Source organism: Macaca nemestrina, chromosome 11 (genome assembly GCF_043159975.1).
Source record: "Macaca nemestrina isolate mMacNem1 chromosome 11, mMacNem.hap1, whole genome shotgun sequence".
NCBI lineage: Eukaryota > Metazoa > Chordata > Mammalia > Primates > Cercopithecidae > Macaca > Macaca nemestrina.
The window spans coordinates 80,175,564-80,198,218 of NC_092135.1; the positions used below are offsets into that span (position 1 = coordinate 80,175,564).

Here is a 22,655-nt window from a genome sequence, read left to right on the forward strand (position 1 = left end):
AGAAAAAAAAATCATTAACATTTGGAAAGCTCTTAATTTCTCAAATTGATCATATGAAGGCAACAACTAATAGATTTTGCATTTGCTGCTTCCCAAACATTTCAGCACAATGATACACTAGTCTGGAGGTACCGACTGTTAATATCTTTAGTGTGCTGTTCTGATAATGAATAAAACTAAGGAAAGATATGGAAGAGAATTCATAAACAGATGTCTGCTATTAAAACAAGCAACTGGAGTGGAAAGAATAAAGGGGGATTGAATCCATAATAGCTGTCATATACTTAATAATCTAGTGTATGTCTTACATATAGTACATGATATTTGAATAAGGCTTTGCAATGTATAAAAGTCATTCACAGATACTATTTCATTGGATAAGTACCCCTAAATTTTAGGAAAATAACAACTTAAGTGCTCTCAACGATATCCATTCTATCAATATCACAGATTTTAAAAGTGAAAAAAAAAAAGAATGAAAACACATGAAAATAAATAGATTATGTTTAAAGCACATTTCAGGTGACCAGTGGGTGGAGATCTCATGGGTTTAGAACTGCTGGCCAAGGAAATCAACCCAGTGAGTGAGGTAGTGAACAGGAACTGAAACAATGACCACGCTCTGTGTAAGCTCCAGGTAGATAAAATTGACTGGACTGCTGAGTAATAACAGCTGCCATTAAAGAGGACACTCAGGAAACATCGCTATTTTAAGGCCAGTCAACTTCAGGAGTCAACAACTTCCTAAAGGTCTGAACTAGCAACATCCCAGAGGCTCCCCACCAAATACAGAAACAGCTTACAGAACAGTTGTGCTTTGTCTCCAGGAGGAACACAGGCTGCTCTGCCTGCCATTTGACTCGGTTCTTTCCTTATCTGTGCACCAATCTAAAAACTCATTGGCACATGTTAGCTTTAACCTTTGGGTTTCATCTGCTTTTGAAAATCTCTTTGCACAGACCTAGGCCTAAGGTTTATGAGCCGATGTTGGAAGGTGGCAAGAAATGGTTGTACATGCCAACGCCTCAGAAACAAGGCACAGGCCATCTCAAGAAGCAGGGACAAAACAAAGGACAAAAACCAGGAGGTCTCCACAAAGAACTCAATCTGGCCAAAGAGAGGCTCAAAAGGTAATATGCAGAAGAGGAACTTTTCATGTTCCTTTAATTGGCCTCCTGTATATGCTGCTGTTTCCCATAAACCTGCAGAAAATAGTCATTTGCCAATATTTCTTTTCCATGGTATTAAATAAGCATGAATGTATTTATGAAATACCTTATGAAAAAAGTAAACATAAGTTCTGGAGTCACAAAGATACATGTATACCTATAAAGATTAAAAAGATTTAGAGTTGAATGTTAATACTGATTAATACTTACTCTATTCGATTTTTAATTTTCTTTCTGATCTCACATTTGGATGGTTTTGATTTACCCCTAAAACACTGAACTAGAAAATTAAAGCAAAATAGTTTGTTTTTCTTTTTGCCCATTTGAAATTAGATTCCCTAGCCCATTTCAGCAAGTCACTAAACTACATGGCTTGAAAATTTCACTACTTTAAAGATTATGCCATTTCTACTATCTCTTATGCAGTGATCAAATACAGGGCAGGTGGGACAGGTAGAATAGGAATCATTGTGGTGTAATCTTGTGATGTCACCATGCTCCAAGCATTCCACTGCAGCCTAGTTTTGTCAGCTAATCTCCTTAGAATGACAGAAACCTGACTGATGGTGCCAATTCCTCCACAGTAAATTTCATGTTGATGACTTTAGGGCTATATGTCCTATTCTCATAAATGATCCAAGAAAGATCATCAAGCATAACAAAACCAGCGTATGAAAGTGATATTCCACATAGTAGAGTGGTACTTAGGAGGCTGGAAATCCTTAGTCATGATGCATGAGGTCATTTACTGAGAAGAAAGTGAATATAATTTTAGGGAGAAAGAATGATATGGATATGGATTAATTAGGGACACACAAATAAAGGATGAGAGTGTGTTAAGGGAAGAGCATGGAATATGCTATTGTGTAACTTGAAAAGGGAATCTTGAAAAGGCAACAACTACCTCCATGAAGTTTAATTTTATGTGTCACCATAGGTAGGTTATGGTGGCCAGTTGTTTGGTCAAACACCAATTTAAATGTTGCTGTGAAAGTATTTTTTAGATGTGATTAACACTTAAACCAGTAGACTTTGAGTAAAGCAGATTACCCTCTAAATTATGGGTAAGCCTCATCTGATCAGTTGAAAACCTTAAGAAAAAAGATTAAGGTCCCCCAAAGAGAAAGGAATTCAGCTTCCAGAACGCCTTTGAAATCAAGAATGCAATAACGACTCCTGCCAGGGTTTCCAGCCTGCCAGTTTGCTTTGCAAATTTCAGACTTGCCAGCACCAATAATCACATGAGCCTCTTCCTTAAAATACATATCTCGCTCTCTCCTCTCTCCTCTCTCCTCTCCCTCTGTCTCTTTCTCTCTATCTCGTGTGTGTGTGTGTGTGTGTGTGTGTGTGTGTATGTTGTGTACCTATTGGTTTGGATAAGAAATAATCTTTCCATCATTTATGAATGCTGTGTGATAACTACCAGTGTAGGTTATAAATGAAGTAGAATATAAAGACTGAGTTCTCTATTAACATTCATTTAATAGAACATACCAGTCCTATTTCTCATGTAAAAATCCTGTTTGCAATGAACTAACATGCCTTTTTAGCAATTATAAATCTAAACACCATACTGTTTAAACATTACATAATTATTGTCAAACTAAATAAAGTGATTAAAAATGGAAAAAATGAGAATGATCCCTTCTCAGGTGGAACTTATATTTTAAAAGAAAGACGAGGCTGAGACCGCGTCCGCCCCGCGAGCACAGAGCCTCGCCTTCGCCGCTCCGCCGCCGGTTCACACCCGCCGCCAGCTCACCATGGATGATGATATCGCCGCCCTCGTTGTCGACAACGGCTCCGGCGTGTGCAAGGCCGGCTTCGCGGGCGACGATGCCTCCCAGGCCGTCTTCCCCTCCATCGTGGGGCGCCCCAGGCACCAGGGCGTGATGGTGGGCATGGGTCAGAAGGATTCGTATGTGGGCGACAAGGCCCAGAGCAAGAGAGGCATCCTCACCCTGAAGTACCCCATCGAGCACGGCATCGATGGGACGTCCCACAACTGGGACGACATGGAGAAGGTCTGTCACCACACCTTCTACAATGAGCTGCATGTGGCTCCTGAGGAGCACCCCGTGCTGCTGACCAAGGCCCCCCTGAACCCCAAGGCCCACCGCGAGAAGATGACCCAGATCATGTTTGAGACCTTCAACACCCCAGCCATGTACGTGGCCATCGAGGCGGTGCTGTCCCTGTACGCCTCTGGCCGTACCACTGGCATCGTGATGGACTCCGGTGACGGGGTCACCCACACTGCCCATCTACAAGGGGTATGCCCTCCCCCACGCCATCCTGCGTCTGGACCTGGCTGGCCGGGACCTGACTACCTCATGAAGATCCTCACTGAGCACGGCTACAACTTCACCACCACGGCCGAGCGGGAAATCGTGCGTGACATTAAGGAGAAGCTGTGCTATGTCGCCCTGGACTTCGAGCAGGAGATGGCCACGGCGGCTTCCAGCTCCTCCCTGGAGAAGAGCTACAAGCTGCCCGATGGCCAGGTCATCACCATTGGCAACGAGCGGTTCCGCTGCCCTGGAAGGAAGGTTCCAACCTTCCTTCCTGGGCATGGAGTCCTGTGGCATCCACGAAGCTACCTTCAACTCCATCATGAAGTGTGACGTGGACATCCGTAAAGACCTGTAGGCCAACACAGTGCTGTCTGGTGGCACCACCGTGTACCCTGGCATTGCTGACAGGATGCAGAAGGAGATTACTGCCCTGGCGCCCAGCACGATGAAGATCAAGATCATTGCTCCTCCTGAGCGCAGGTACTCTGTGTGGATCTGCGGCTCCATCCTGGCCTCGCTGTCCACCTTCCAGCAGATGTGGATCAGCAAGCAGGAGTATGAGGAGTCTGGCCCCTCCATCGTCCACCACAAATGCTTCTAGGCGGACTGTGACTTAGTTGCATTACACCCTTTCTTGACAAAACCTAACTTGCGCAGAAAACAAGATGAGATTGGCATGGCTTTATTTGTTTTGTTTTGTTTTGTTTTGTTTTTGGCTTGACTCAGGATTTAAAAACTGGAACGGTGAAGGTGACAGCAGTCGGTTGGAGCGAGCATCCCCCAAAGTTCTACAATGTGGCCGAGGACTTTGATTGTACATTGTTCTTTTTTTAATAGTCATTCCAAATATGAGATGCATTGTTACAGGAAGTCCCTCGCCCTCCTAAAAGCCACCCCACTTCTCTCTAAGGCGAATGGCCCAGTCCTCTCCCGAGTCCACACAGGGGAGGTGATAGCATTGCTTTCGTGTAAATTATGTAATGCAAAATTTTTTTAATCTTCACCTTAATACTTGTTTATTTTGTTTTATTTTGAATGAGGAGCCTTCGTGTCCCCGCTTTTTTGTCCCCCAACTTGAGATGTCTGAAGGCTTTTGGTCTCCCTGGGAGTGGGTGGAGGCAGCCAGGGCTTACCCGTACACTGACTTGAGACCAGTTGAATAAAGGTGCACACCTTACAAAAAAAAAAAAAGAAAGACTAAAAATAAAATAAGGATTATGATATAGGTTAATTATGAGAGGAAACACTACTTTAGATAAGATGATCAGATAGTTAAGACCCGAACAATGAGAAAGTATTAGATATAGGAAAGTCTGGGGGAAGTCTGTTCTATCTATTCCAGATAGAAAGAAGGGCAAGTACAAAGGCCCGAGGCATGATCGGTATTGGCATGTTTGAGGAACAGAAAGGAGGCCAAATGTGGCTGGAGTATACTGAGTGAGAGAGTGACTCAAGTTGGGAGGCAAACATAGGTCTAAGTAAGCTAATAGCAGGCCTTGGAAGGATTCTGTCATATTTGCAATGGCAGGTCATTGAATTGTTTCAAGTAGGATGTGATATGATTTATGTATCTAAAAGACCAATGTGCATGCTGTGGGAGGAATAAAAAAAGTTGTAAGAATAGTGTTTTGAGTTTAGTTAGTTTAGTTAACTGAGCACAATTGCAAAAATGGTCTTTTATTTTGGAAGTTCACTACTTTTTGAAGACCCTAATTGGTATGGAATTGGGCATCATTTTTTCCTGTAAACATATGGCTCAAAGTCTTACTGGTATATTATTTTATTTACTTATTATTATTATTATTTTTGAGATGGAGTTTCGCTCTTGTTGCCCAGCCTGGAGTGCAATGGCGCGATCTCAGCTCACCGCAACCTCTGCCTCCCAGGTTCAAGCGATTCTCCTGCCTCAGCCTCCCAGGCACATGCCACCATGCCTGGCTAATTTTGTATTTTCAGCAGAGATGGGGTTTCTCCATGTTGGTCAGGCTGGTCTCGAACTCCTGACCTCAGGTATCTGCCCGCCTTGGCCTCCCAAAGTGCTGGGATTACAGGTGTGAGCCACCACACCCGGACTTAATGGTATATTATTAATGTTTTCTCAGACTATACATTTTTTTCTGTTCCATTTGTTTTGTTCTCTTCTTCAGGGAAATGGATTATGCATATCAGAGATCTCTTTTATCTAGTTTCCATATCTATCATTTTTCCACTAAACCTTTTTTTGAAAAACTAATGTCTTGATCTTATCCTGTTTTGTTTACCTTTTTCTTTCTTTTTTTTTTAACCTTTAAAGTGTTTTATTTGTAAAACACTCTACTGTGTTTTCAGTAATGTCTCTTTTAAGTTTTGTGGCTTATGGCTTGGCTGTCTCTACAGGGTAGCCTCATTTTCCTCCTCCTTTTGCTGACTGTGTTGTGTGTACACGTTTCACCTCCTTGTCTTATCATATTATTTACCTCTTGAAACTTTTTTCTTTGTTTTAATCGTATTATTTTTTCTGCAGAATTGATGATTTCATGAAGTTCTTGAGTTCACAGGATGAGCTCACAGATGTGTGCGTTCCTCTGGCATGAGTTCTTTGACATGTGTTTTTCCCTATCCTTTCCACCTTTGTTCTTGTGGTATTTTTTTGTATGGATTCTGTGTTGGTTTCTTTTTGAAAATTGTTCATTCTTATATGAGAGAACTTCTTTCCAAATCAGAAGGTTGAAGAGAAGGACCAGGAGAATGTGTACAGCAGAAAAGAAGTGAATCTGGGTATGAGGTCAGATGTGTGTCCCTGTGTGCAAGAACTGACTTAACTTTCTCTTCAGCTGACAGAAATACTAGCTGCAGGTCTGTTTCTCAAATATTTTTCTCTGTGCTACAGCACAGTTACAACAGTGGCCTTTGAGATCTTCATCTGCCTGTGCATACATCTCTGCTACTCCAGCGTGTGAAATGGGGGAAGCTTCCATAGCCAGCTGGCATACCTTGACCTTTTTATTCTACTCAATAAGTTTCTAATTTTTCCTTTTTGAATGAGCATGATTACCTAGAGAACTCTGTCCTATGCTATCCCTGCCTGAGAGCCACAATTTCAGGCACCTTCATCATTTAGACTTTATTTTTTAAGCTTACAGAAAAATTGAGTGTATAGTACAGAGAATTCCCATTCATCTCATCTCCACCCCCACCTTTACAGTTCCCCTATTATTGACATCTGGTATTATTGTGGTACAGTTATTTCAGTTGATGAGCCAATGTTAATACATAATTTTTTTTTTTTTTTTTTTTGAGACGGAGTCTCACTCTGTCGCCCGGGCTGGAGTGCAGTGGCTGGATCTCAGCTCACTGCAAGCTCCGCCTCCCGGGTTTATGCCATTCTCCTGCCTCAGCCTCCTGAGTAGCTGGGACTACAGGCACCCGCCACCTCGCCCAGCTAGTTTTTTTTTTTGTATTTTTTAGTAGAGACGGGGTTTCACCGTGTTAGCCAGGATGGTCTCGATCTCCTGACCTCGTGATCCGCCCGTCTCGGCCTCCCAAAGTGCTGGGATTACAGGCTTGAGCCACCGTGCCCGGCCAATACATAATTATTAATTAATATCCATAGTTTACATGAGGGCTCACACTTTCTGTTGTACATTCTATGGGTTTTGGTAAATGTATAATAACATATATCTACCATTACAGTATCATACAGGGTAGTTCCACTGCCCTTAAAACAATTCCTATACTTTGTCTATTCAACCTTCCTTCCCTCCCTCACCTCTGGTCCCTGGCAACCACTATCTTTTTGCTGTCTCCTTAGTTTGGCCTTTTCCAGACCATCAGATACTTAGTATCATATAGTAAAAGGCTAGACTTTTTAGTATTGGCTTATTCCACTTGGTAATACGCATTTTTCTCCATGTCTTTTCATGGCTTGATAGCTAATTTCTTTATATTGCTAAATAATATTCTATTGTATGCATAGATAGTTTGTCTATGCATTCTACTATTGAAGGACATCTTGATTGCTCCAAGGTTTGGCAATTATGAATAAAGCTCTTATAAACAGGTGCAGCTTTTTTCAATTCATTTGAGGAAATGCCAAGGAACACAATGGCTGGATGGTATCATAAGTGCTTAGTTTTTCAAAAACTGCCAAACTGTCTTGCTATACCATTTTGTACTCCCACCTGCAATGAATGAGTCAGAGGCCAAGCTGCCATCATCTCTTGCCTGGCCTCCTGTGCGGCCTGCTAACTGGCCTCCCCCTCTTGCTCCTGACCCCTGTCAGTCTCCTCTTCCCTCTATAGCCAGAATGCCTCTTTTAAAGTTTAAGTCAGACCACAATGCTTTATTCATAAAGCTCCACATAAGTCATCTCGAGCTAAGTCTCTAACCTCACCTTTTAACCAGTTCCCCTATATTCATTTTGCTCCAGTGACACTATTCTTGCTGAATGCAAAGCTGCCAAGCTTGCTTTTGCTTCAGGGCCTGTGTACTTGCTATTCACTCTACTTAGAGTCTTGTACTCAGATATTTGTGTGAATCATTTGTGTGAATCATTTCCTTACTGCATTTAGGTAGAGAGGGCATCCATGTGCCCACTCCCAGTAGTAAATATTCTTCGTTTTTATTTTGCCTTTTTATTCTGCTGTAGTCTTCTTCCGTCCTTTCTTTTCTTTCTTTCTTTCTTTCTTTCTTTCTTTCTTTCTTTCTTTCTTTCTTTCTTTCTTTCTTTCTTTCTTTCTTTCTTTCTTTCTTTCTTTCTTTCTTTCTTTTCTTTCTTTCTTTCTTTCTCTTTCTTTCTCTCTCTCTCTCTGTCTCTCTCTCTCTCTCTCTCTCTCTCTCTCTCTCTCTCTCTGTGTCTCTCTCTCTCTCTGTCTCTCTCTCTCTCTCCTTCCTTCCTTCCTTCCTCCCTTCCTTCCTTTCTGACAGAGTCTCGCTCTGTCGCTCAGGCTGTAGTGCAGTCACGTGATCTCGGGTCACTGCAGCCTCTGCCTCCCATGTTCAAGCGATTCTCCTGCCCTGCCCCTGCCTTCCAAGTTGCTGAGATTACAGGCATGCCACCACGCCCAGCTAATTTTTTGTATTTTTAGTAGAGACAGGGTTGGGTTTTACCATGTTGGCCAGGCTGGTCTCAAACTCTTAACCTCAAGTGATCCATCTGCCTTGGCCTCCCAAGGTGCTGGGATTGTATACAGGTGTCAGCCTCCAGGTCCAGCCTTACCCTGTTATAGTCTTCTTAGCACTGACCACTACTAGATGCCATACCATATGTCCACTGGTTTGTTTGTTCTTTTTATACTTACAGTCTAGCAGCCTGGGCTGCAAAGACCTAGAGAGCAGAAAGTTGGCCTTCTGTTGTACACTGCTGTATCGTCAGCTTCTAAAATCATGTGTGACACAGAGCAGGGGGCCAATATATATCCATTGAATGGCTATAAAATGTCTAGAAATATTTACATTAGACTAATTGTAACTGATTACCTTCATGAGTGGAGTAAGGATGGAAATGGTAGAAGTTTTAGCGTATAATCCTGTGCTATTTGATTGATATAATCAAATTTATTGCTGCTTATGCAGAAACAACATCTTGGAAGCAAATTCACTGCTGCCAATCATCTCCTTCATTGCCTTTAGATTAAGTTGTTTCTGAATAATCATGCGTCATATTATTGAAACAAATTGTGGGGAAACATATATATTTGGTGTAGAGAAAAAAACTAAACATTTTTTATTGCATTTTAAAGTCACAGGAAAGAAAACTTAAAAAAAGTATGGGTTGTTTATATGCCTTTAGCCAAGAAACTCAGTATTTCTGTCAAATATTAGCTCCTTTATGCTATTTATCACACAGAGAAGAGTAAGAAACTTCTAAAGAAGACATAAGTCAGTGTACACAGGTTCATAGAAGAGTAAGAAACTTCTAATGAAGACATAGGTCAGTGTACACAGGTTCATTAAGATAGTTATTCCAATTTGGAGAGAAGAAAGTTGAAAAACAGGTAGTTCAAACCTAAATTTGAATGAATTTTGAAAATAAACTAATAAATCTAAAGACATATTTCTCCCTATTCCCCTACATTTACCTCTTCTTACTTATTCATTTTCCCTTTCCCTCATACCCGCCTTGTACTCTGTGTCTTCTTCCTTCTGAGCAACATGAGCAGCTCCTCAAGTTTCATCTGACCATGGTAGACAGTGCAGTAACAAAAACTATAATGTAATATGGACTAGTCATCGTCATCCCGGACTTTTCATAGACAGAGAATTATTATAAAGAATTCTCCTATATGTTTATCTAAGACATGAAAATATCTGAATACTTGTATAAGATTATGGCACATGTAAAACATATATGACTACATTTTGTCCTCATTTCATTTTTGAAAGAAATTTGTGCAAGGAGGATGATAAAATAGGATCTCAACTATCATAACTAATTTTGTTTTACAAACATCTAATGACTTCATTGCTCTTTATTCTAATATTAAAGGGCAGAAGTATGCATAATCATTTACATTTTAAATGCTTTTTAAAAATGAAGACTTTGTGTTTAAGAAACATACAACATGGAAAAATGATGACTGGTACATTTTCCTTAGGAATTCTTAAAATGTGTCAAGACCAGCCTGGCCAACATGGTGAAACCGTCTCTACTAAAAATACAAAAACGTAGCCAGGCATGGTGGTGTACGCTTGTAGTCTCAGCTACTGGGGAGGCTGAGACAGGAGAATCACTTGAACCCGGAGATAGAGGTTGCAGTGAGCCAAGATGGCACCACTGCCCTCCAGCCTGGGCCACAAGAGCAAGACTGTCAAAAAAAAAAAAAAAAAAAAGGAATTCTTAAAATGTGCTATACAGAAAAAGAAATGATAAGGAATATATGTGTAAAATGTTATCACTGTTTACCTCTGAAAAATGCTCCCACTGGTGTTTGATATGACTTGAGTTTTAGTCCCAGTGGACTCAATAAAGCATAAAGTCAAAGGTTTCTAAACACGACCTGGGTGCAGATGGGGCCCGGTGAACTGTGAAAACTGACCCTGCATCCAATCTGTGACTCAACTAATCCTTCAGAGCTATTTATAATCGTAATTTTCTCTTGAAATCAGATGACATAACTCCCAAAGGGCTTATATTTTGAAATAAAAAGTTTGCAGGGAAGGGAAGTAAAGAAGGAGGCGGCCACGGAAGGAGAGGTCATGGGATTTTGACTCTTACAATTACATGTCAGTGAAAATATTTCTGTCCACAGTGGACTCTTGGAAAATGACTACACTCATGTACTGATGTGGTTATTTCTGGGCAATTGGTGCCTGCAATTACACCTTTTAAGTGCTAAAATTCAAGTGCTAGGTGCGGTTAGGAGATACTGGTTTCTCAAGTTTGAAATGTTCTTTTCCTGCTTTACTATTCTTATAAAGGACATGTTTCACGCAGCAACAAACTCATTCAGTTCTTTCCCTTAACATTGGATGGGGCCAGGGTAGGATCATATTTCATCCAAATACCATTTAACTAAATATTTTAAAGTTATATATCAGGTGAATAAACTGCTGTATGTTCTATCCTTCTACCTTTTAATAAGTTTCATAAAAGACAAACAAGTTGGGTGAACTGAAAGTTCTCAGCTCCTTGTGTGACAACACTGGGCCAGCAACCTGCAGCTCCACTCTGCACCACAGGTGGAAACCTCAGCCCTGAAGTACAGTCTCCATCAACCTACCTAGCTTTGAAAGGAGCTGCTTCTTGGCCACTCCTTGGTTTGAAAGGGTACAAACACCAATGGTGTCCTGGGTTCCTTGGGAGGAAAGACCTAATAAGAAAGCCCAGTAAAATGTAGGAGACAGGCTTGGGGACCTTTGGGTAGAGAAATCCGGGGTCTTCTGCCCTAAATATGGTAAAGGAACATACTGGGAAAAGCAGGGAATTCCAGGGTCCTATAGTACCTGGAGGGGGAAGAGGGTCATGGGCTTCAGGTTCTTCTTGGTCTTGTGGGGACACACCATGGTGAGGGGAACACCAAAGAGAACCTTTGTCAGCCTCCCTGAAGTGGGGAATGGTGCTCAGGGAAGCAGCTTCACTGGCCTGGGGCTAAGGCTGATACTGAACTCATACATTGCAAATATCTTCCAGGACAGCCAGAGGAATTAAAGGTGGTTGATCTTTCCATAGTACAAATACAGCCAGAGGAATTAAAGGTGGTTGATCTTTCCATAGTACAAATACTCTTTTTGGAGTAAGTGGTTTCCTCCTAGGAGAGTCCATTAGTATTATTTCTTCCATTAACCTATGTCTGTGTTCTGAGCTGCTTGTGCCCTTCTCCACCATTATCCTCTAACTGCCGCAAAAAACAAAAAACAAACCAAAACTCTAAAGGTAAAACCAATCCTTCACTCAGACTTCAGAACTGTTTGAGGACCGAAATGGATGATAATGCCAGTTGCTTTGTTGCTGTCTTACTAAGAACCAGGCAAGAAACCAAGCTTTAGCTTATTTAATCCTCATAATACCACCACGAGGAAGATCTAATTATTATTGCTACTTCTATTTTACTGATAAATAGACTGAGGCACAGATGTCTTGAGTGATTTGTGCAAAGTCATTCAACCAGGAGTGTCCATGTCGCATTTTTTGGTCATGTATGTCTGGTTTCAGGGTCTGAATTACTAACTGATAAGTTATCCTCCACTTTAAATGCATATTTTTCTTACTGAGTACCCAGACTGCCTTCACATTTGGTCAACGCTAATGCCAGTAATCATTTTCTAGATCTCATCTCTGCCTTGAAACTTAGGGTTAAAAATAATTGAACTTAAAAAGTCTTAAAGGAGTTTGATCTATCAGTAAATCTTTAGTTGGAGGAAGCTTAAATTTAATTTACAATGCTAGCATGTTGAATTGTTTTCTCATAGAGAAATATATCTGGATGACAAAATTTCAGGACACTTTGAAGTAAAATAAATGTAAGGATGGAAATAGGTAATACACTTGAAATGCCATATCTACTTGTCAGTAACCTACTTACTATAGTGCTAAATACTTTTGAATTATTTTTCAGGCCACCACTGAAGCATGTTTATTTATTCCCTGTTTTGTTCCAAAGAGGATTTAAAATGGCAAGCTTACAAATTTATCTCAATAACTTTTTATAAAAAAACAGTTTCCTGATAGATTTGTTCAATGTTCCTCTGGTATTGTTAGCCTCTCCCCAACCCAGCTTTTTTTTTTTTTAACTGTGAGAAGATGATCATTGTATATGAGTGACTATGAAGACTGAACTTTTGGGTGGAGAAGTCAGTCATGCCGACATTAGCTCAATTCCCAAAAGGCAAATCTTGGCGTAAACGAGGTCAACTAAGGATAATATTGAAGTTAGATGTGGCTTTCTCCAAGGTAAGGCCTACAAAGTGCTTGGTGCCTCCTTTGTACCTAATCTAGGAAGCAAAGGTGGAGGCAGTAGAGGTCCTGTCCACCAGGAGAGGCAGAAAGGACTCAAAGAATGTTGAGGGGAAGGGCCTGAGAAAGAGTCAAATTGCTTGGAGAGCTGGGATCAAGATTGTATTTTTGGAGTCATTTGGGGATGGAACTGGGGATAATGGGTGAGGCAGAAAACTGCCCAAGGCCTTGCTGATGACTCTTGGCTTCCCACCAGGAAATCCTCTTGGCTTAAAAACATTTTTGAAAATATTCCATTAGGCACAGAGCCTAATGCTCCACTGATTAACAAATTTTGATTAATAAGCATCCTCTGTAGTTAGAAAGACTGCCTCGAGTCAAACTCCTGGCTTCATCACCTATTGGCTATATAGTTTTGGAAAAAGTATTTCATCTGCGTGAGACTTAGTTCCTTTGTCAGTACAAAACAGATGGTACTAATAGTATGCCTAGTGGTGACATTGTGAGAATAAACTGGATAAATGCAGAGAAAGCCCTTAGAACAGCATCTGCTCATCTGTTATAAAGCAAGCCCTTGGTAAACTTCCCACTACCTACACATCTGCATAAATTAGTCTGAGCAGATTCCCTTTTTCTAACACGTAGAACAAGGAGGGCCTCACGGGAATGGAAGTGTTGGAGACATTGTGGGAAGAAGTTGGTCAAAGTGGACTCTGGGGAGCCAAAGAATAAAGTAAGGATTCTCCTAAAGTAAGGGTTGTGAAGAGACAGTGGGAGAGATCTCCAAAATTAATTTTTACTTACTTTAGGATGTTCCCTAGTAGAGTAGGCAAATTCATAGAGGCAGAAAGCAGAAGAGCAGTTATCGGGGTCTGAGAGTTATCGGTGGGAAATGGAGAGTTATTGTTCAAGGGTTACAGAGTTTCTGTTTTGGATGATCAAGAACTTCTGGAAACAGATGATGATGGTGGTTGCATAACATTGTAAATTTACTTAATTCTACTGAATTTTACACTGAAAAATAGTTAAAATGGTAAATTTTATGTTATATATATCTTTTCACAATAAAACAATAGTTTCCTAGTATTGATCTTCTTCCTGCTCCACTTTCCAGAGAATAGATAGGTTGCCTCTTCTAACTGGGGAAATAAGACATAGGAGAAGGGCATTCCATGCTTCATCTGTGTCCTTCCAAGGATTACTAAGAGGGGCAGCCTGGAGAAAAAGGGTGGGGCTGCAGCTCCTAGATGAAGCCTAAGGGCCTATGGTTTCCCAGACCTGGGAGAGGTGACCAAACCACGGACCAAAGGACAGGCCTGGCCTCCAAAGAACCCAAGACTTGTTGCTGTGAGGCACTGCTAATCTCCGATTCAGCACCTCTTGCTTATTGCCCCTATTTCCTAATGAGATTTCCTGGAGGTTGGAGTGGGGGGACATTTTAGCACAAAGTTATCTCATTTACAACTTGGAACAACACTTGGGGCATAGTCTTGATAAGACCTTAAATTTCTAACCATCAAATTTCTAATGGTCTCTCTGTTTCTCTTTTTGTGTGTGTGTGGTCTCATTGTGACATCATCTAGTAGAGTAGTTTCAAACTGTGGTCACTAGACCAGAAGAATTAGCATCACCTGGGCACTTGTTAGAAATGAAACTTCCCATGCTCTAAGACCTATTGAATCAGAAAGTCTGGGAGTGAGGCCCAGCACCCTATTTTAGCAAGCCCTTCCAGTGATTTCAATGACTACTAAGGTTTGAGAACACTGTTCTCCTTCATTCACAGCTTGCCAATTAATGGAAGCTCTATACTAAGAAAATGCGATTTACTTATTTTCTGACATGTACTGAATGGCACTGCTTATTTCCTTATGCACATTATTTCACCATCAGTGATGAGGCTTGTTGGTGAATTATATCAGGAGGAACAGTCAGAAGAGTCCCCATGAAAGTATTTTAATTAATGAATCTTTTATAATGATGTTACAAATGGGAATTATCTGTATGTTATTTGATTGCGAACTAAAAAAGTCAATTTTCAACAGACCATGGGTGGAAAATGTGTCCTCAGGAGAGCAGGGGTATATTTGGAAGACAAGAGTGTAAGGGGAGGTAAGGAATATATTTCTTTCTAAACCCATGAGGCCAAACTACTAGGGATGATGACAACTGGGAGGTAACAATAGCCAAAGAGAATAGTGAAATAAGTATCAGTGTATATAGTGAGTCCTTCATAAATATTTGTTGAATAAATGAATAAAAGTATAAAAAACATAGGCATAGGGTCCCTGGTTTTACGGATTTTTAAAATATTCAGGTATTTGCACTAGTTAGGTATTAGCCCAGATGAGGAATAGTCACTTTTATTTGTTTATTTTGATGCATATGTTGTATATGTCAATGTTTTTAGTTACGTCCTGTTTAATGTAGAAAAAGATATTTTTCATGTGTAAAAAATTTTAGAAAAACAATTTAAAAAGTATTTTCTGTGATCCTGTAACTCTTTGTATATATGCTCAGCCATGAATTCACTCACTGACTCAAGTTGTAAATGACACAATAACCTGAAGGAGGGAAAAATCCATGTCCCATGGAAGGAAGAGAGACCCAAGAAAAGACAATAGAAGAATATGTGATGAGTCAGAGCAAAGTTTCCATTCCTGTGATTATCCAAAAATATGCCAGATTAATGAAGAGTAGTCAGAAAGGAAGGCAGGAGAGATCTTGAGAAGGAACACTGGATCCTGCCTGACCTCTAATCCAGGACAAACTGTGAGGAGGATGGGAGCATGCCCCAGATAAATTTCCAGGATCCTGGAGCAGAAGCCAGCTGAATGCCCCACCCTATCCCTATTCCCAGCCCCTACTCCTGGGTGGAGCCTGCAGGACGGCAAAGTCCCTGTGTGGAACTGACTAACGTGTGTCTAGACAGATAGGCCTGAGACAGTCTCACAGATAATGGTGACTCCAGCTAGACTGATGGGGATGGAAATGAGATAAAAGAGATGCAGAGTAGACAGAAGAAAAATATATTTGGAAGTAGGCTATATAAATATAGTAAAGAATGTACAAACATCTTTGTATGTAGAAAAATGTAAGTCCCTTATTTCTAGTACTTGATACTTGCTCAAGAAACACCTATGTTGTTCGACTTTATGATGGTATCAATGTTTTGAGGGTTACCTTGGAAACTTAACCTATTACCTTGTTTCATGGGAAAATAGATTATGAATTATTAGTGGCTAACTTAGAAATCAAACATTTTCATTAGGATTTAATGTTAAGGTAAAGTGACTCTTCGGAAGAATTAGAGATGAAGAATATGAATTTGGAGCAAGTCCAACCTACCTGGCTGTAAGAATGCTGTCAATGACAAGTGACATCAAACCTAAACGAAAGTGGCTCAGATAATATAGAAATTGACTGATTTCCTTTAAAAAAAAAAAAAAAAAAAAAAAAAAAAGGTTAAAAGTAAGGTGACTCCGGTAAGGGATTTTTTAAAATCAGGAAGTCAACGATATCACCAAGGACTAAGGTTTCCTTCATCTTTCTACATGAACAAATTTAGTATTAGGTTTAGCTTTCTGCTTGAAGCAAGATGGCTGTATTCATGGTAAGCATCAGATATGGATATATCACCTAGAAGCATAAGATACCCTTTCTATGAAGAGGAACCCTTCTGCCAACACAGTCTTCATTCTGCCCTTTATGCAATTCTCATTGGCAAGAATTGCATCACATGTCCAAGCCTAAACTCACTGATTAGTGAACTGGGGAATAATAACTGGTTTATAACAATTAGGAGTCATCCATCCTGAGCCTAGGGCTGATGTTGGTGTCCCCTGAATCACTTGGCCTTAAAAAAGGGAGAAAATAATTAGGAAAAAAATGGGTTCTGTTGGCTAGGAAAAAAGAGAAAAATAGACATCTGATATATTCCTTTTAAATTTGAACTTGTCTCTGATGCTTAATAATTATATAATCCTAAGCTAGTCAATTACTTTCTTTATGCCTTAAATTTTTTAACTTTATAGTGGAAATAATATAAGTATCTAATTTATAGGCATTTTTGAGAATTATATAGAATCATATTTGCAAATTGAATAATACATTGCCTTGGATTTAACTGTCAAATGACTTTCATTATTATTATTATCATTATTAGACAAGAATAACATTTAAGACATCTTTTTAAAATTCAAGAAATATTAATTTATATTACATTGAATCAAAACATCACAAATAGTGAGATCTTATTCAACACATAGAGCTTTTTTATTAGTCATTTCTCAAAAGACCTGGTCAGGCTTTTCTCCCCCTTTTCACGAGTGAGGCTGTTTTTGAAAGTTTGTAGAAAGTAACACATCACAGATGGACAGAAAATAGGAAAACCAACCAAAAAGTATTGCAACTTTTTCTAAGTGATTTTCACACTCCACCTACAGGGTGAGAACAGCCTACAAACACAACACTCCAAACAGCCATCCCTCCCCACAACTCACACCATAAAAATGGAATTCAGAAAAATCATTACTTGATTTTTAATGATTCACTGAGCTCTAGCAACGTCTTAGCACATTTTCCTCAAACTGATTTCCTCGGGGACTTTTCCAAATAGAAGTAATTTGAAGAATACAAGAGCCCATATTTATAAATGCTAAGCAAATGATAAGCAGTTTCCTCCTGTCACCCTCCTGGTTTTCAGGGTAATTGCGTCATAAGCAGGTCTTTACAGGGGGACTTTGGAGCCATGGATAAAATCACACGATTCCAGAACAAAAAGAGACTGGAGACTTTATCTTCCATGTGAAAAAAAATAATGAGTAGTAATCATTAGTAGGAGCAAAGCCAAGAAAGGAGTTGCTGAACTGCCAGTCGAGGGCTTTCCACGACATCCCACACAAACCCCGATCCAGGTCTCCCTGCTTGTGACACTAGCAGAGACATTTTAGTTTTCACTGCAGAGAGAACACAGTTGTGGTTTTAGAAAGCACTCTCCTCCATTCTCAGTTCTTAAGCATATGATTTAAATAGAGTTGACCACCTATCTTGCTCATGGGATGCTTGACCACTGACCTTGTATATTCAGCTCCCCTGGACACAATGATTGGCTGAGGGATAAATATGTTACCTAACTAGAGCCAATGAAACATAAGGATATGTTTATCGGATCATTTGGGAAAGAAAACTTTTCTCATTCCTGATTTGATGGTGTGAGGATGTGAAGCTTAGAAATACTGTCACCATCTTGCTACTAGATAAAGCATCAAAAGAGCCATTCCGGAGCTAGCAAAACAGAGGTGGACCTGCTGATGTCATTTGTGCCCTAGTTCAACCTATGTTTATAGTCACCACTAGCCATCAGTATTTTGGGCCATGAAAGTCAGTAAGTTAATCATTTGTTTAAACTGGCTTGGTTGAGTTTCCTATCACTTACAATTGAAATATTTAATAAAAGCCGTTCATTAATTAGCCCAATCCATTTCTCTTTTTCCTCTCTCTTATTCTGACTCTAAATGCCAAAGGAGCACACATGAGTGAGTGCCATCATGATGTGCAGGTTGTAGTGATTAAACATAAAGAGTTTGCTCTCCACATCATCCCCCAAGTTCAGCACATCATCCCCCAAGTTCAGCAGCTCATTATTCATACCTTAGCCATAACTATTGCAGCACATTTACTCATGCTAAACAGCTGAGTTTAAAATGAAATGCCAGTGAATCTTTCTGATTTTACAATGCTACTCATGTTTTGCTTACTTGAAGATCCTTGACTGTGCACTGGTTAGTTCCAAGTTCATCTACGCTTTCTTTTCTTTTTCTTTTTCTTTTATTTTTGAGACAGAATCTTGCCCTGTCAGCAAGGCTGGAGTGCAGTGGCATGGTCTCAGCTCACTCCAACCTCTGCCTCCTGAGTTCAAGCAATTCTCCTGCCTCAGCCTCCCAACTAGCTGCTACTACAGGTGTGCACCACCGCACCTGGCTAATTTTTGTATTTTTAGTGGAGAGGGAGTTTCACCATGTTGGCCAGGCTGGTCTTGAACTTCTGACCTTGTGATCCAGTGACCTCATGATCCACCCACCTCAACCTCTGGGATTACATGGATGAGCCACCGCACCTGGCCACATCAACATTTTCAACCAATGTTTGACTATTTCTCTCTTCCTAGATAACTTCCCAAGGATAACTTCTTGGCCTAATCTTTCTAGGAAGCATTTTTTTTTCTTGTTATGCTAAATATGTTTTATAAACTTTTCATTTCTGGGCTACAGATACCAGCCTTTCATCCCAAAAACAGTGTGAACAAAAACACAAAACGGATTCCTCAAGTATATGTCCAGAGCAGTAGATTGGTCTATCTCTGTTTTTTGTACTCTAGCTAATTCTGGAAAAATAGTCTATACTAATTTCTTCATGAAGCCATTCCACATTAATTCTTCATAGTATCATCTTCTGGCTGGTAGCTTTTTCTCTTTGCTGAAACTCTACTTCAGGGCATTAGGAATTTCCCAACTCATCCAGTGGTTCACCCTGTGGCATTTAATGTACTCTTTTCAGTAACCCTACTTTCTGCTAATTTGGCAATTCATATTTGTCCTATATGCCTGTTGCTTTGGTGTCTATTCTTTCTAGTCTCCTCTTTGGTAGCTCCATGCCTTGCCTTAAATACTCACGTTTTCCTTAACTATCTGTCTGTCCTTAACTACCCTCCTGTTCCACACCTCCAATTTTATCCCCTCCTTTGATTTCAATTACTAGGATAACATGGTAGCCCATTTTGATATGGAATTCCAGGAGTTTTTAAAACCTTAATAGTTGAAAGTGAAAAAACTTTGATATTTGAAAAGTCAAAAAATTGGCTTATTCTATACAGATAGGCTTTATTTTACCTTCAGTGCAGACTAACTCTTTTGTTTCATAAAAAATATTTTGAATGGCTCTTTTAGTTACACTAAAACAAAGTAAGGGCTCTCCTCTGGCATTTAGACTGAGACAATGGGATTCCGAGAGGTTAAACATCTCCAGAAAGTAATGCACAAGGTTGTCTTCACCGTGAGCACAGCTGCATCACTCTCGGGTTCTGTGTCCTTTAGAAAATTGTCATTTTTTTTCTAAATGTGAATTTAGACTGAACAGTCTTTTAATGTAGGGGTTAATCCTCAGAGATGAATGACATTAATTTTGATTGCCCCCTGTCTTTATTTTGGTCATAGAACTTGAGGTCCTGAACTCAGGACAGCAAGACATGTCAAAAGGACTTCTGTAGTGGAAAGTCTCTGTGAGATGGGCATCAGGCATTAGAGGATGCAGCAAGATGCTTGATAAGGGACCTGTATGAAAGGGCTTAAGTTGTAGATTTTGAAAGCATCTATCGCTAATGCCTTACAGCAATTATAGCTGATGTTAGCTTCAGTTTGGAGAACAGGAGGAAGGAGGAAGGGATTGAGCTCATGCTTGGGAGCCTGGCTATAGATAGCTGGACTTGAGGAAAAAAAATAGGTAAGAGAAAAAAATGCAAGGGAACAATTCATCAGTTTGGAGCCAGAGAGCTGGCTGCAGAAAGTGATAGCCAGGACAGACTGTGAAATAAGTAAACATTCACTGGCCATTCTCAAGAACTTTAGGATGGAGAATATATTCAAATAGCAAAGGAGTTCCAACTATTGAAGGTTAGCATCAAAGTAAAGGTATTTAAAAATTATGAGACCCTTGAGTTATAATTCACGTCTCTAATTGGCGCTATATTTCTGGGCTTCCATGCACATATATCTAGCATATTCCAGACATATTTTACCTTTAGTCCTCTTGTTAGAAACCATGTCTTTAAGAATAGGCAGGGAGAGCTTTGCCAGAGAACAAACTCATTAACACTCAAAAATACCTGCAAGTCTAGAAGTCTAGACATATCTGTTTTGGAAGTCTGACACTGTATAAATTCTTACCTCATGTTACTCCCTCTGGTTATGAGTTACTGCTGATACTTGGTGTTTCCTGCTTGTAATCTATCACTGTTGCTTGGGTCTCTCTCTAAATCTCTCTGTTTCTTGTTTGAGCACTTGTTCTTGTGCCTAGGTTTGTCTTCACAATTCTAGACCCATTTCTAGCCACCAACTGCCTGCACAATTTTGCTCCTTATTCTGATTACCAGTGTGTCTAGTATTCATTTCAGGTACTCAGCAGGTATTTGTTAAATGAGTGAAGATTCCCTGGAAAGTCCCTCTACTCAGTGATTTCAAGGATCTTAGCCTCTAACGTACCCTGAATGTCACTCAATTTCTTTCTACCAGACTAACTTCTCAAAGTACCGATTGATATCAATGCAGTATCTATCCGCAAATTAAGGACCCTTAGATTTAGCAAGGCACAAAAGTCAACTGAGGATGTTTTTACAGAGACAATTACTCTGTATTAAGGGAAAGGCACTCTTTTCCATCATTAACACAGAGATAATGCCTCTGTATTAAGGGAAAGGCATTCTTTTCCATCATTTTATGCTCTCATTCCTTGGTGACCAGAGCCCACCTGTTTTCATTTTCTCAGGATTAAAAACTGCTCTCAGGGAAGTGTTTAATACCTTCATTAGAATATGTTAATCATATACCTTCATGTGTTATGTATCTGAGAGTTATTTGCATTTTGCTCATACATAATAAATAATAATTTTATTTAAAATAGAAATATCTTGTTATTATTTAAATTTTGCTCTGTTAGGCATTGTTATACATTTAATTCTCATATCAACTTTATGAAGTAAATATTGTCCTTATTCCCATTTTGTAGATGATAAAGCCAGGGATGTAAAGTAACTTCCTTAAAGAAAAAGTATTAAGTAGAGAATCCAGACTTTGAACAACCTAGTCTTTCTGAATCCAGAGTCTATGCTCTAATCGTGGTAATTATGAGACAGATTGGTTCATGTTAACCAAAGAAAGTTATAAATTGTGTTTTTAGGAGGTATTAGTAAGCACAATTCCCATCTTGAAAGTGTACCTCTTAGGCAGCTGCCTGCCCTGCTATTCATGAGGCCAAAGATGCTGCTTTGCTTGGCAGTATCCCAATCCAAATAAGGACAATTGAACATATTTTTTGAGGTCACATGTTTCTGGATTAAAACTTTGTAAGTTTGAAAAACAATAGCCTCTAGAGACACATCTAAACACAAGACTCATAAAGGATTGGCATTTGCATTTGGAAATGTCTTTTAAAAAACCCAACAGTCAAATTCATTAGGGTATTGTGCTATAATCTCCACTAAGAGTCAGAATTCAGAAATTGTTTTTATTTTTCTCACCAAAATTATCTTTAAAGGGAGATTTTTGCTTTGATTGCTTTCTTAACTGAAATTCTGCAGTCATTAAGGCTCCAATTAATAATTTGTGTTTTATACTGCTTTATTTTGTGCTGACTTTTTTCTTTTAGTCCAGCCCAACTTTCAAACAATACCTCTCTGGAATACTCATGGAATCATTTTTTTCTAGAAAGAGAATTTTCCATCAGAAAACATTTCAGAAGTCAAAAGGTTTTTAAAGTTTAAAAGCAACTAAATGCTTCTTGGACCTGACTCCTTTTCCATGATCTCTGTTTTACTGATAGTTTTAACGGAAATGGTACTTTAATAATTGTATGGACATCTCAACAGAAACATCCTCAGTTTACTGCTGTGTGTCTTACTAAGTATATGGAAAATCAATCACATAAATTATTATTGTTCTAAACATTCTTAAGCTGATATTTTGATCATAAAATCGCAGCTCTTAGGAGATTTATAAGAGGTAATCTTAGGTATGACCTGTGGTATGAAGGTAAATGTTTAACAACAGA

The 22,655-nt window shown here is 39.6% G+C and overlaps 1 protein-coding gene and 1 pseudogene across 24 annotated transcripts in view; one reads left to right on the plus strand and one right to left on the minus strand.

The window, feature by feature from the left end:
• Window positions 1-22,655, minus strand: part of LOC105499543 (phosphodiesterase 1A) — a 410,818-nt gene that overhangs the window by 113,579 nt on the left and 274,584 nt on the right. The window contains exon 1 of one of the 24 annotated variants that reach the window (XM_011772162.2): window positions 1,380-1,623. The exons of 20 other annotated variants lie outside the window; for them this stretch is intronic. In XM_011772162.2, the coding sequence (XP_011770464.1) occupies window positions 1,380-1,492 (113 nt within the window). In that variant the 5' untranslated portion in view covers window positions 1,493-1,623. Of the gene's footprint in view, window positions 1-1,379; window positions 1,626-3,499; window positions 3,639-22,655 lie in introns of those variants that run through there. 3 more of the 24 variants (XM_071073017.1, XM_011772163.3, XM_071073015.1) reach the window with 3 other exon arrangements.
• Window positions 2,837-3,495, plus strand: LOC139357167 (actin, cytoplasmic 1-like; annotated as a pseudogene).